Source organism: Mastomys coucha, unplaced genomic scaffold (genome assembly GCF_008632895.1).
Source record: "Mastomys coucha isolate ucsf_1 unplaced genomic scaffold, UCSF_Mcou_1 pScaffold4, whole genome shotgun sequence".
Taxonomy (NCBI): Eukaryota; Metazoa; Chordata; class Mammalia; order Rodentia; family Muridae; genus Mastomys; species Mastomys coucha.
In genome coordinates, this window is record NW_022196910.1 from 50087745 (window position 1) to 50103434 (window position 15690).

At 43.2% G+C, this 15690-nt stretch overlaps 1 protein-coding gene across 1 annotated transcript in view; it reads left to right on the forward strand.

Annotated features, from left to right (window-relative positions):
• Ppm1h (protein phosphatase, Mg2+/Mn2+ dependent 1H) overlaps positions 1-15690 on the forward strand; it is a 276682-nt gene that overhangs the window by 247193 nt on the left and 13799 nt on the right. Inside the window, exon 9 of the mRNA XM_031350264.1 lies at positions 8222-8373. Coding sequence (XP_031206124.1) covers positions 8222-8373 — 152 coding nt within the window. The remainder of the gene's footprint in view (positions 1-8221; positions 8374-15690) is intronic.

Here is a 15690-nt window from a genome sequence, read left to right on the forward strand (position 1 = left end):
CCACATTCTCTGGGACCTCCTCCGCGCATCTTCCTGCTATGCTTTGTCTCTGCACATTTGGGTTCCAAATTTCAAATTCAGCTCAGTCTGGTGGTTTTAAGGACTGGAACTGGGAGAGGAAATGTGATTCAATTCTAAGAAAAAGGGCTCAAAACCCTTCTTGGAAATTCCCACTGATCCCACTCATCACTGCGGCTCCTAATTTGATTTGATGAATTAAATACAAATAAATCAAAACCATGTGGATCAAATTTATGTAAAAAAAAAAATTACCAGGATTTTAAAAATTAGAGAAGGGTTTCTTTCTAGCCAAACACATCTTCAGTTTTGCTGAACACAAGGCGCTGGAAAAAACCCTTGCGTTTGCCAAACCTGAAGAGCAGCCGCCAGGTTTCCGGAGCCTCTCTCAGACCTTCTGGGGTCTAAAGAAGAGATTTCCAGCCAAGACCTCCATTCCACAAGAGGCCCCCCGCCAAAGGAGCAGGGGCCTTGCTAGCAGCAGGCTACAGGGCTGTGAGAGAGATTTTCACTCTCCTCTCCGGTCAACAGCACCTGGCTTACTCTGTGTGACCTCGAGGACTGCAGCCCCGCCCCCAGGCCTCTCTGGCCAGGTCTGCCTCTTGCCTAATTAGGAAGCTCCAGGCTCAACTGTGCGTCCTGAAAAGTTCAGAACTGAGGGGATTTGTTACCTCAGGCACCGGTGCCCAAGTCCTCAGCGTTGTCCTCCCTCCTAACAGTCCCCACCTCCAGCCCGGCACACAAGCATCCTGTTACTCAGACAGCTTGGCACAGGCCTAAGGCCTCAACTTCCAGATGTTCTCCGCTCCCCGCCCCTTTGGGCCTGTGACAGGCCCTCTGTAGAGCTAGGATTCCTAATTTCACCCTTCTTTTCCGGCCTCCACTCCAAGACTGTGCCCCAGTTTGAGCTCTTGGAAGAACAAGGCCCTTTTCTGTCTGGGGGTTGTTCTGCATGCAGAGCCAACTCCCTCCCTCCCCCTACTCAGCAGTTGTGTCTTCTAGCCCAGCCAGACAGAACCACAACCAGGCTAATTTTCTCTCTGCTTGTCTCTCCTCTCTCTGGTTTTTGGGAGTCCGTCAGCTGTTTCTTATAACGCCAGCACATTTAGCTCAATCCTGGGAAATTTTTTCTATCTAAACAATCCTTTTCTTCCAAAACACTCCTCTCATAAAGGACAAAGAGCCTGAGTCTGAGTCCCACTCCAGTCACCAGCAGGCCCCCAGTTGCTTCTCCTTCATCATGGGGCTTGACTTGGCCTGGACTGGTGGATTATGGGTAGGAGGAAATAAGAGCATCAGTGAAATCCCGGGCATGAGGTCCGGTGTGTGGTTACTGATGAGCAGTAATGTTCTCCCCTTCTTCCTTATTGGCTTCCGGAAGACTGTTTCACACCGAGGCAGTTCATGTGACCACTTTCTTATTGAAGGAGAATATGTCTGGGAGTCCTGGTACTCCCCTTGCAATCACGAAGGATATCTACGGATATATATATATATATATATATATATATATATATATATATATGTTTTAACACCCACAGTCTTCTGGATCTTGGTGACTTTTTGTGCTTCAGGCTACAGTCCCCATTTGGGGAAAGAACATGTTTGCCTACTCTGTGCTTCTGCTGTCTGGTTTATAAGAAACAATAATTCTCAGGTACCATGAAAAGGAAAGCTGATGTGCAAGAGGAGGTTACTATGGTTACATGAGAATAATCTAGAGAGGTGAAGAGTGTTGGTATGCGCCTCATAGTCTTTAAGTCTTGTAAAGGGGTAGTTCTCTTTGGCAGATAGAGAGTGGAAAGCATATTTAAAAACAAAAACGCACACTGGGCATAGAGATGCACACCTTTGCTTCAGTAGCAGAAAGCACAGACAGGTGGATGTCTGGGTTGGAGGCCAGCCTAGTCTAGTAGTAAATTCAGGGCATCCAGAGCTACATGAGAGAGACAGACAGACAGACAGACAGACAGACAGAGACAGACCAGGTCTAAAAAGAAAAGAAAAGAAAGGAAAAGGAAAACATAGGGAGAATATGTCCCTCCGAAATTGGAATTTGGGGCCATCTCTAGGTGAGACTGGTTGAAGAATACTTAGCCATAAGCCCCGTTACTTGCTTCCTAAGGAATAGGAGTTCAGATAAGGAAGCAGATGATACAAAGGGAGAGAGAACGGGGTGGTAGGGCAGGAAGAAAGAAGCAAGAGTGCATTCCTGTGAAACAAGACCCACCTCAGTCACTGTGCCTGCAAGAGTAGGTAGAGGACTGTTAGCGTAATGATCCTGCCTTCCCATGGTTTCAAGGGCTGGTGTGTGCGTCTCTCCCAATGTATGCACACATACACACACACACACACACACACACACATACATACACATTTACACATACACACACATACATACACACACATATACACATGCAGACATATACACATACATACACACATACATACATATACATATACACATGCAGACACATACACACACATACATACACATTTACACATACATACATATACACATACACACTCATACATACATACACATACAGAAATATACACATACACATGCAGACACATACACACACATACATACACATTTATACATACATACCTATACACATACACATACACACTCATACATACACATACATATACACATACAGAAATATACACATACACATGCAGACACATACACACACATACATACACATTTATACATACATACATAAACACATACACATACACACTCATACATACACATACATATACACATACAGAAATATACACATACATACACATATACACATGCAGACACACACACACACACATATACTTTTGCTTTCTAGCCTGAAGGAAAGAAAGAATTATTAGGATCTAAAGAAGAAAATAAAATTCTTTTTCCTTCTGAGTTTCTGAACCAATTTTAAAATAGATATAAAAGTATAGAGTCAAGACAACTCCCTAGCTAATCCAGCTCTGCTAGACTGGGAGCCTCGGGAGGTACTGAGAGCAATCATGGATGTCCTTCTTCCCTCCACGTGGTTGAGCTGACCCCGTGGACAGTTCTAGAATTCTCTCGGCCCCACCCAGGGAGAGCTTTCTTACTGTTTTCCTGCTGATAGGCAGAAGCAAAACTACTGAGTGCCACATGTAGACAGAGACCAAAAAGAAAAGTCCAGGTAGTTCAGTGTCCCAGCTTAACCATATAGAGCAGCAGTTCTCCACCTGTGGGCCATGGCCCCTCTGGCAAACATCTGTCTCCAAACACATTTATTTACATTATGATTCATAACATTGTGAAATTACAGTGATGCAGTAGCAATCAAAATAATGTAATAGTTGGAGGTCACTACAACATGAGGAACTGTATTAAAGGGCTGCAGCATTAGGAAGGTTGAGAAACACTGATACAAAGTTAGCCTGGAAGGTTTTTTTCAATACATAACTTTTTGCCTTTTGTTGACTAAAACAGGCCACTTTCCAAACTATCCACTCTGCAGGTTCTGTGGTTATTAGTGTTTATGGTTCTGTGGTCCCCAGACTGAGTGGTCTGGGTAGTTCTCCCCCCAGAGCCCCTCATAGACTCCCATTCAGATGCTAGTTGTCTGGAATCTGAAGACAAGGCTAAGGTGGAAGCCTCAGATGACCACCAGCAGCCGGCAGTTAGTGGGGCTCTCAGCAGTAGCACATGGTTTATCCAAATGGTCTTAAATCCTCAGAGCAGGACAGCTGGGTTCCTAGAGAAACTGTCCCAAGAGCAAGTGGTTTATGGGTGTCAGGCAGCACCTCACAGTTTCAGGAGCACTGGCCTCTGAAGTTCCAGAATGTACTGCAGCATTCTGATGGCAGAGGAGTTGCTGAGTCCAGTGCTCTCGGAGGCAGACACTTGATTTGCTGTGAAGATGTTCTGACAAGGAATTATGGCTGGCCATCTTAAGAGTCATCTTATCATGGCTTTCCTATAAAGTACCTTACCTACTGTGAACTCTTGACAGTTAGGGTTGACCACCTATCTATGAGAGGAAAACAAATGCAAGTTGATGAGTTTCCTGTTTGATGAATTAAGAAAGGAAATATAACCTGCTATGTAAAAGCAGATTTACAAAAAAGCTAATTAAATTCAGGGATAGGGGACTTTGTCTCAGAGCAGGGTGTGTGAGTTCACCTGTTATTGGAAAATGTGGGCTATCCTAGATAGAAAGTAAAAGCACGTTTGCCATATAGACACAGTTTTTGTATTTGTACAATTCTCAAAGGGAAGCTTAGGATACACACTCCCAACAAACTATTAGGATTCCTTCCTTCCTCCCTTCCTTCCTTCTTTCCTTCCTTTCTTTTCTTCTTTCCTTTCTTCCTTCCTTCCTTCCTTTCTTTTCTTCCTTCCTTTCTTCCTTTTCTTTCTTTTTTCCTCTCTTCCTCCTCCTCCTCCTCCTCCTCCTCCTCCTTTTTTTGTAATATTTCAAGACTTCAAGACAGGGTTCCTCCGTGTTGCCCTGGCTGTCCCGTCATTCTTAATGAACATTTACATGAGTGTTTAAGTTTATAGTTGTAATTAGTTGACTGTTATTTCTTTCAGTAAGAGTAAGAACTCTCAGAATTGTGTAGAAGTTAGGCCTCATAGGCAGGAGATTCCCTGGGTTCAAAAGAAAACATAAAGTGTCCCATGGGTACTTTGGTTTTGGTTTTGACGGCATAAAAGAGTCTCAAACAAAGTAGAACTTAAGGATTAACACCGAGCTGCCCTCTGACCTACATGTGCACATCATGACACACATGTACTTGCATCTGTGTGGCATATGCACACACACACACAATCGCATGCATGCATGCATGCACTCACATGCACATAGACAAGAGGGGGAGAGGGGCCTCTGACACTGCAGTTTTCTAGAGCGGATCATTATATAAATATATAGTTGTTAAAAATGGCAGACGTGGGCTTAGGGGCAACTTCAGAAATTGTTAGAAACGCTGCTTTCCATCCACACTGACATTTGTGCAGCAGTTTTTATGAAGTTAGTAACTCACATATCAATTCTTAAAGTTAAATACTGTATGACTGTACAACCCATAGATGTGGTAGTTTGACATTTGCATGCTGAGAGATGACAGAACAAAAATATCAAAAGTTTTATTTTCTTGTGATTAAGCCATTATGTTTCTATGAGAGCAGAAGACTTTGTATGATCAGCTAACACAAACCCTGAGTTCATAGCACACAGTGGCTTGCATAGCAGAATGGCAACTCTAACCTGAGTGTGGCAGTTCAGACTTATGGGCTGGTGTGCATGGTGGGGTGGTATCCCAGTCTCCTGTGGCAACACTTCCAGAGAGACCTCTTAGTCCTATAGAGCCTCGGAGCCCACTAGATTCATCTGAGACTTCCAGGAACATTAAAAGTTGTTGCAGGATGTGAACAGAGGAACCTTGGGAGGAACCGCTTCAGGGAGGGAATGTGAGGTCTGCATTGAACGCTTCAGTCCACTAAAGTCCTGGTTGCCGGCAAGGATGAGTGCAGGGTGGATGACTTGCACACCAGTCCAATTTTCCTGAAAGTGTTTTCCCAGAGCATTCTACATCATAGGTTAATGTACAAGACTCAAGCTGTAAGTGGAAAGTTGGCAACGTCCTCTGGAAATTGGCTGAAGGGCAGGAAAGAAAGGATAGCAGTAAAAACCTAAAAGGCTGTTAATTGAGGAACACCCCAGGAATGGGGTTGCTACTGACTTTGGATTCTTTACATAAAGATTTTGTAGAAAATGGTATTGAAAAAGCTGTTTGTGCTGGCTATTCAAACCACATTAGTGAGCTGTGTGTAGAAAAGCAAATAGAATTGAAGATTCCAATTATTGATGGACTTGAGGAACAACATTTTCAATTGTATTGGTGTGAACCCATGTGGTTCTGTTGCCCAGGTTTCCTACTGCTGGGTAGGCTGACTTTAGACTGAAGGAATCAGCTTACCACTTCTTGGATCAGTACAAAGCATTTGGAAGCCATTTGGGTACCCTGTTCACGTGGCAGATTCCACAATTGGGTATTGTCTTCAATCCTGGAAATATCTGTTTTAGGAAGGGCCAAAGAGCAGATGGAAACACCTCTCAACTACAGATGTAAAATTGAGCCACGTGACACTCTCCACCTCCCGATACTTACTATTTCCTGTTCCGTGGAGCTCAGATGGTCACGGTAGCTTGTTGTAGAGTATCCAGACGGAAGCTCTCCAGCTTTCATTTAACACATCATGGAATTAACATGGCAAGGGAGGACTTAGAGTTGGGAGCCCAAGAGTGACATGTATGGTCCTTTCCATAGTCTTAGGAAACTAATAATGTCTGGCATCACAGAGTCTACAGAGCCGTTGGTTTCCAGGCTCAGTAGAACTCCTGTGGCCTTGCTCCTCATCATGTGGTCTAAGTCTTTGCACCTCTGACATCACCTGGAGAACTGCAGCTCTCTTGCCCCACCCCAGAGCTTAAGAAGCATCTGTGAGTACTCAAGTTCTCCAGCTGACTAGTCCACACACTAACATTTGAGGAATGATATGCTCTGTGTATCAATTTCTATATGAACTCCATAGAGGAATGTTGGAGCTCCATGTGCTCTGACATTCCCAGCAACCACAGAAACTAAAACAAAGGGGGATTGGTTGTCTCCCGTTGAGGGAAAATACGACATGAATCGCTTAAGGAGGGGTATCCGAAACTCAAGTTCTACCTTTTTAGCTTCACTGACCCCACTTCCACTCACCTTCTCCAGAATGTCAGCTCAGGACTAAGCGAGCATACCTTTTGAGGAGAAAAAAATATTTAAAAGCAGGTAGAATACTTCCCTGCATGTTCTAACCCTGAAGGGGCCTTATGTGCTGGGCTATTAGCTAATTGTTACTGTCTTCTGGACTGCAGAGTCCTGGACCCTGTGGCTGCTTTCTAATTGTGCTCATTTATCACAGTGAAGCATTCTTTAGGTTTCAGCCACCCCACCAAGCTGGCTGCTAATCCACAGGATCAGTCTCTTAAAGGATGTCACTGGCCTAGACAAACTGGTTGATCTGGAACAAAGACTGAATTTGAGCCATCTGGTAGACTTCTGAGTAGCCCATTGTCTGTGCCTAAGATGGCCAAATGCCACTAGTGTCACCAGTGTGAAGGAACACCAGAGCAGCAGTGTCTGCCACATTCTCTTCTTTTCTTCCTGCCCCTACCCTATGCTTTCCCCAGCCATGCAGGGCAGAGAAGTTGAGAGAGGGGAAGCTGATGTTTGTCCTCAGCCCCTGTCTTAGTCAGGGTTTCTATTCCTACACAAACATCATGACCAAGAAGCAAGTTGGGGAGGAAAGGGTTTATTCAGCTTACACTTCCACATTGCTGTTCATCACCAAAGGAGGTCAGGACTGAAACTCAAGCAGTTTAGGAAGCAGGAGCTGATGCAGAGGGCCATGGAGGGATGTTACTTACCGGCTTGCTTCCCCTGGCTTGCTCAGCCTGCTCTCTTATAGAACCCAAGACAACCAGCCCAGGGATGGCACCACCCACAAAAAACACCCAAAGATTTATTTATTACTATTATAAATAAGTATACTGTAGCTGTCTTCAAATGCACAAAAAGAGGGTGTCAGATCTCATTACAGGTGGTTGTGTGCCACCATGTGGTTGCTGGGATTTGAACTCAGGACCTTTGGAAGAGCAATTGGTGCTCTTACCCACTGAGCCATCTCACCAGCCTAGAGCCATTTCTTAAAATTCAAAATGGACTTCGTCTCTCCTATAGACTTAAATGGAAGAATCTATTTTTTTCTTTCTGTTTATTGCACTTGGAAAAGAATAGACACTTTATGTATACAGAGAAAGATGAGCAGGCCAGCCCCATGCTCATCCTGACTCACACTATGTCCATGTGTAAGTCATCCCTTCAGCTGTATTTCAACCATTAGCTTCTCCACTCAGCTCTTTCTTGTTAATTATTTAGCCCTTCCTGGGGTCATTCACAACTGTGACTGGGCCTAAGTGTCTTTTAAGCAAGCCTTGGAAAGAGGCTGTCCATTCCACAAAGCTTGCTATGGAATCACACCCCTCAAGTGCATCCTTGAAAAGTACTAGACCAGACAGGAAAAGGCTAGGAATCAGAAGCCACTTGGTTAGAAACAGAAAACAGCATCCCCGTCTGTGACTCACATTTCACTCCCCCACCCTGTTCTTTTCAGGTCAGAGTCTACGATCTCTCCAGATACGAACACGGAGCAGATGACGTGCTGATCCTGGCTACTGATGGACTTTGGGATGTCTTATCAAATGAAGAAGTAGCTGAAGCAATCACTCAATTTCTCCCTAACTGTGATCCAGACGACCCTCACAGGTGCGTGCCACTGGATGGTTTCCCGGGGATTCGTGACTTATAACAGAGGCTGTAGGAGTAGCTCGGTAAACCAAATCACCCAAGGGACTACGTGTCTTATACGATTATGACCACATGAAAATCCTCCTTTAGGTAAACCAAGATACAGATGGCAAAGAATTTGATTTACTTAAAAGTTACCAAAGGGGCTGAGCTAGGAGTGCTGACCTATCATGCACAAGGCCCTGGGTGCAATCTCTAGCACCTCATCAACTGGGCTTGGTGGTTTGTGTCTATAATCATAGCACTTGGGATGCAGAAGCTAGAGGATCAGAAGTTCAAGGTCATCCTCAGCTAAGGAGTCTGAAGCCAGCCTAGGCTACATGAAACCCTTTAAAAAAAAAAAAGGCAACATTTTAACTTTGGGGGGTGAAGGGTAAGTAAGAGGGGTTGAGCCAGGTCCCAGTATGCAATGGCTTGTGGCCTAGATCTCACTGGATAGATCAGGGTGTCCTCAAACCTGGAATGCCCGTCCAGCCTCTGCCTCAGCAGTACTGGGATCGCAGTGTGAGCCATCATGGCTTTCGCATGTTCTCACATCAGGTTAATCCTGCTACAGGTCCTCTCATGTATCGATCACCCATTAGGAAATCATTCCTTTGGAGTAGTTCAGAGACAGGAGAAGATTATAGTAGAGTTTTCCTTTGTAGCATGACACCAGGGTAGATAGTCCTCAGAGCCCTGGGAAACGCAAAGCCCTAGAAGAAAGCAGCTCTAGAAGAAAAGAGCTTCCACTGCTACACCAAGAAATAATTTGTGGTGGGCAGAAGCCAGCAGAGCGGCACAGTAGAGCTGGGCCAACAAGCACTCCCTTACTGGATTTGTTAGCAAAAAAATATAAGTAAACATCTTACCATCAGAATATCAGATTATAAGAGCTTTGAAAACATGATCAAGACTGAGCAAGGAATGGTAGTATGCACTTTTAATCCCAGCATTTGAGAGGCAGAGGCAGGTTGGTCTCTGAGTTAGAGGCCAGGTTGGTCTACACAGCAAGTTCCAGGACAGCCAGGGCTACACAGAGAAACCCTGTCTGCAAAAAATTCAAAATCTTAACAAACAAACAAACAAACAAACAAAACAGGAAAGAAAAGAAAATCTGATCAAGAAGAAGAGACTAATATAAATGGGGAGCTGTCAAGATGGTTCAGGGGTTAAAGGAAACTATAATCGTTTTTTACTTTGTAAAAACTTGCTTTCATGTTTTGCTTGTCAGGTATGTGTACCACATCCGTAGGCTAGAAAGGGGCATTGGATCTCCTGCAGCTAGAGAAACAAATGATTGTGAGCCAACGGATGGGTTGTGGTAAATATTAAGTGGGGGTTTCTACCTCACCTTGGATCATTCAGTTCCAAGTATAACAGAGAAGTGTTATGTTTATAAAAAGCCTTAAACAGCACCAGAGCAAGGCAGAAATCAACCCTCTAAGCTATTTAGTCTGCTTCCCTGTCGATAACCCCGACATACGACTTTCTACATTCTGCCGGGGCTGCTTTTACTTTGATTGGCCAGCTCTCATAGCCAATTCTTACAAGAGAAGGTGGAGAAGACACCATAGGGCAAGCCATCAGGAGAACTGGCTATGAGACTGGCCAGTCAGAGTAAGAGCAGCCCAGGCAGAGCATGGCAAGTCATATCTCAGAGCTATTGACAGGGAAATAGACAAAATTGCTTAGAGGCTTGATATCTGCCTAGCTCTAGTGCTCTTCAAGGTTTATTATAAATATAAAAATTTTGCATTTTTTATCTGGGAACTAAATGATCTAAGGTGGGGTAGAAACACCCAATTCATTTCAAATATCTATCACAACACATGTGGGTGCTGGAAATTGAACCCAAGTCCTCTGGAAGAGCAACAAGTGCTCTTAACTGCTCAGCCATCTCTCCAGTCCTAAGTAAGTACTTCTTAAGAAACTGAAAAACCTTAGATGCAGCCCTCTCCAAGATGCTAGAGACAGATGTGCACAGAACCAGCACTTGGAACAGGCTTCTCAAAAGCAGCAGATGCGTCAAGAGACAACCGGTGAGATTATATCTTCAATACACTGGGCAGAAGACTGTCAGTCTAGAACAGCAATTTCTCAACCTATGTGTGGGTCACAACTGCTTTGGGGGCCACATATCATTCCCGCATAGCATATATTTACATTACAATTCATAACAGTAGCAAAATTACAGTTATGAAGTAGCAACAAAATAATTTATGATTGGGGCTCACCACAACATGTGGGACTATATACAGGGTCACAATATTAGGACGGTTGAGAACTAGTGATCTAGAAGATTTTTTCCTATGCAGGAAAACTATCACTAAAGAAAATTAATTAAAGACATTTCAAAAATAACAAAAATTGAGAAATTTTATTGCTGATCAATCTCTGAAGAAAAATCTGAAGGATATGCTACTCGTAGAAGAGAAGGAAAAGACCCCAGATGAAAGACCCAAGAAATGAAGTGGATTAGTAACCTGAAATATAAGTAAGTGCGCGGGTGGGTGCAGACACATTCTCCATAGGAAACACTATAGAGTTAAGGTTGTTAGAATCTACTGGATTAAAATATCAAATTGGCCAGATATGGTGACACTTACTTCAAATCTAACAATTGGATGTCAGAGACAGAAAAAAGTCACGAGTTCACAGATAGCCTGAAGTACATAGTGATTCCATCCCCCAAACCAACTCAACAGCAACAAAACAATACTAACTGACAAAGGATGGGAGTCGGCTTCAATAGGCTGTGCTTTTGTTTCTATTTAAGAACATGTTAAAAGTATTTAATGGGGCTGGAGGGATGGTTCAGTGGTTAAGAGCACTGACTACTCTTTCAAAGGTCCTGAGTTCAATTCCCAGAAACTACATGGTGGCTCATAACCATCTGTAATGGTTATGCCCTCTTCTAATATGTCTGAAGATAGTGACAGTGTACTCACATACATAAAATAAGTAAATCTTTTTTTTTAAATAAGTAAATCTTAAAAAAAAAAAAGCATTTAACACATAAGCTTTAACTCAATGTAACTAGCTAGGGAAACTAAACTAATAATGCATTGTCTCAGCTGATAGTGGGAAGAGACCCACATGGATATGTCTGCATAGCTTATAAATCAAGGAGAAAAATTATACTGAGACCTGGAAATGACCTGGGTTTGAAAGAGAGTGCAACATATGGAAAGTGTAAAGGCTGAATTTTTGACCATTTTTTTTCCTGGTTTATGAGCTAGGCATAAATCAAGGCTCCACTCACCTCTGACATACTGGAAGTGACTACCTTCCTCCATGGTATAAGATAATTCTGTATAGAGCTTCCTCTGTGCTCTAAGGATACCAACCCTAACTTTCTGGCATTTTGACCACAGGGGGGAAAAACAAAACAAAACAAAACAAAACAAAACAAAACAAACAAAACAAAGTCTGAAAGAAACCTGTAACCTCAGAAGAAGAGCTGTCTTGGTGTTTTCAGCCTACAGGCTCCGTATAAACATGTACAAAAGAATTCCTGTCGCTCCCAGGCTGTACAGACCCAGAGTCATGAGGTTATCCTTCTGTACGTACTCCTCCTGTGTGCTGCATGCAGACTTTGGGTCCCAAGTCCACAGTACTTCAGTAACAGTATCCAATGCCAGAAGTGAAAGCTGCAGAAGGAATCCAAGGAAAGTTATTGAAGGAAAAACAAGGCCAAAAAGGGCAACATGTATCCAAAAGGATACATTGTAAAGCCAAAATTTGATAAATTGAAACAACTAATACATTAGAAAAGGATACATTATAAAACCAAAATTTGATACTTGAAACAATCAGCACATTAGAGAAACACAATCTGAAACTGCCAGGGAATTGCACTTCGACTCACAGACTAGAAGTAGGGCAGTCACAGATGCACAGCTGCTGTGTGATTTCTCTTATAGGTGGAATCCTCTTACTACAGTCTTAGAGTCAGGCACAAAGTGGATGTTACAGTTGCCGAGGATTGGAAGGGGAGAAGAGGGGGTAGTTGCTGTGTGATGTGTTGTGCTTGGAAAGAGGAAGATGGACTAGAGATTGACAGTGGTGATGGCTGCATCAGGATGGGAATGCACTTAATGCCATTGAAAAGCACTTTGAATATGAACTTCAAAGTGGTAGATACAGTCAAGCTTATTTTATGTACATTTATCACAATAAAATCGATTTTAAAGGGTAATTAAAAATTAACAAAGTCAATAAAGTTTCTGAAGCATTAATAAGAATGGGATTCAAATAAATAATAGTAATTCAGAGTAGGAATGACTCAGACACATCAACAATTAAAATGTAAGATTCAACTATCAACATCAGCACAACATAAAAACATCATTTCAAACCATATTGAATTTGTACAGCATGTTATAATAAAAAGGTCAATGGATTTTTTTAATTTTTATGTGTGTAAGAGTGTTTACTGGCATGTATTTTCCATTCACTGTGTGCTTGTGGTGCCCACAAAGAACAGCAAAGGTCACCAGATCCCCTGGGACTGGGACAGGCAGCGGGTGGGCTGCCCTGTGGGTGCTGGCAATCAAGCTCCATCCTGTACAAGAGCAGCAGGTCCTCTTAAACCACTGAGCCATCTCTCCAGCCCAGTAGATTTCTGCAGTGAAACTTAACAAGCCAATTCTAAGGTAAATGTAGAAAAAAAAAACCTGCACACATATTTTAATAATTATTGATTTAGGCTGTACAGAGTAAGACAGAGCTAAGCTGAATTAACACAACAGGGAAAATAAAAATTGCCCCTTACCTCAAAAAATAAGACGAATAAACCACAGGTAAAGAAAGACTACTGGGATGCAAAAATAAATAAAATGTTTAGAAGGTAACATAAAAGATTATCCTATGATCTTGAAGTTGGGAAATATTTCGGTTTTTTTTGGTTTTTTTGGTTTTTCAAGACAGAGTTTTTCTGTGTAGCCCTGGCTGTCCTGGAACTCACTCTGTAGACCAAGCTGGCCTCGAACTTAGAAATCTGCCTGCCTCTGCCTCCCAAGTGCTGGGATTAAAGACATGAGCCACCACTACCCAGCTTGGGAACGATTTCTTAAAAATCACAAATGGGTTTTTATTGTGTTTTATTTTTTGTTTTGTTTTGGTTTTGTTTCTTTCTTTCTTTCTTTTTCTTTTTAAGATAGATAAGGGGGACCTGAAGAGATGGCTCAGTGATTAAGAGCATTGCCTGCTCTCCCAGAGGTCCTGAGTTTGATTCCCAGCAACCACATGGTGACTCATAACCATCTGTAATGAGATCTGGTGCCCTCTTCTGGTGTGTCTGAAAACAGCTATGGTATACTATATGGTATACTCATATACATTAAATAAATATTAAAAAAAAAAAAAAAGATAAGGGGCTGGAGAGATGGCTCCGCACTTAGGAGCATCTGCTGCCCTTCCAGAGGACCCGAGTTCAGTTCCCAGCACCGACATCAGCGGTTCATAGTCACCTATAACCCAGCTCCAGGGAAATCTGGTACTTTCTTTTGTCCTCCAAAGTCTTCTGACCTTCAGTATGCTCCTGCTCGTCTCCATCTTTAGCTTCCATCCACTTCTGTACCCTCCTTGTCAGCATGTCCTATTGGGCTCTGATGATTTTTAGAAAGCCGGCTATCAGTTTGGAGTTACAAAGTACTTCATGCCTTTTACATTTCTTCTGACTCTGGGTTTATTTACTAGCCCATCTCTCTCCGTGGCATGTGCTCACCCACCATGAAGTTAAATCCTACAGACAGCATGTGTGTGCCCAGTCAGAGTGATCACCTTAGGTTCAGGAGAATTTGCAGAGACAGCAATTAAAAATGGTCCGTCTGGTTTGCTTTAGTTTGTCTCTCAAAGCAAATGGTGAGTTAAAGTCTGGTCAGGTCAGGAGTAGGCAGGGATGTGAATGGGCGAGACAAAGTTTTCAAGAAGAGAGAGGCTATCAGAGCTGGGGTAAGGGTAGCTAGTTCAAGGGCTGCCTAGCATGCATAAAGCCCTGGGTTCAATCTTCAGTACCCCATAATCCGGGTGTGATGATACACGCCTGTTACCCAGCTCTTAAGTGTGCAGTCAGGAAGGTGAGTGCCAAGGTCATCCATAGCAAGTGTGAGGCCAGCCTGGGCTACCAAATAAATAAGAAAAAAATAAATAAGAGAGAGACGTTTGGGCTACAGCTAAGAGAGATTCTAGTTGGTTTTTATAACCGAGCATAGGGGTTGAATGGATCAAGGGTTCCACTTTATGAGACAGTTCCCATTTGGATTCATCCATTTGGCAATACTCAGAGATGTGTGTGTGAGCCAAGGGCTGTCAGACGATGGAAAAGAATCTGTGAGATACATCAGACTGTTCTCTGTCCTGAGGTCCAGATGGGGTTACAGAAGCTCCTAGAAATTACCAGGCAGAATGTAGCCTGGTACAATGGATGTTGAAAATCTGAAGAATTAAATCTGAGGCAGGCAGCATAGTGGCAAAGTAGAGATGGGGCAGGGGGGTGGGGAGCTCAGCAGTCAGTGTTGCTGGTTGTGCCAGCCTGGGAATGCCATCAAACAAGGCATGAGAGCCTAGTCATCCTCTTGGCCTTCTGAATTCACAGCATTATTGACACACACACTGTGTAAGGGAACAGAACCTGTGGTAATGGAACAGAACCTGTGTGATGTGTCCATTAAAAAGCATGCTCAGGAGCCTGTGGTGATGGAATAGAACCTGTGTGATGTGTCCATTATAAAGCATGCTCAGGAGCCTCTGGTGATGGAATAGAACCTGTGTGATGTGTCCATTATAAAGCATACTCAGGAGCCTGTGGTGATGGAATAGAACCTGTGTGATGTGTCCATTATAAAGCATGCTCAGGAGCCTGTGGAGTAACTGCTCAGGTTCTTCTTCCACCCTGTGTGTGCCCTCGTAATGGAAGCCGGATTGGACAATCAAGGAGACTTAATTTGTTTCAAGCTCTGGAATTCTGTAAAATGGCATGTTCTTCTCTTTGATGCGTGTGGCATTGTCGCACCTAAGCTGTATAATTTGTCAGGAGCCTTAGCCTGTCTCCTTGAGAGGCCCATGAACACTGAGTGCTCAGGCTCGGTTTTTTTGGCTGAGAGCTCTTCTATGCAGAGATGGAAACTTGAGAGGAAGTTGCAAAAGGTCTTGGCACCAGTCACAGTTCTGAAATGAGGGAAAGGCCATAGTTCCAGAAGCTCTATCAACCTTTGCATCTCTTTCTCTGTCAATGTAGAACCCCCATGTTTGCCTGTGTAATCATGACTTTGGAGACCAGTGCCCCAAGCT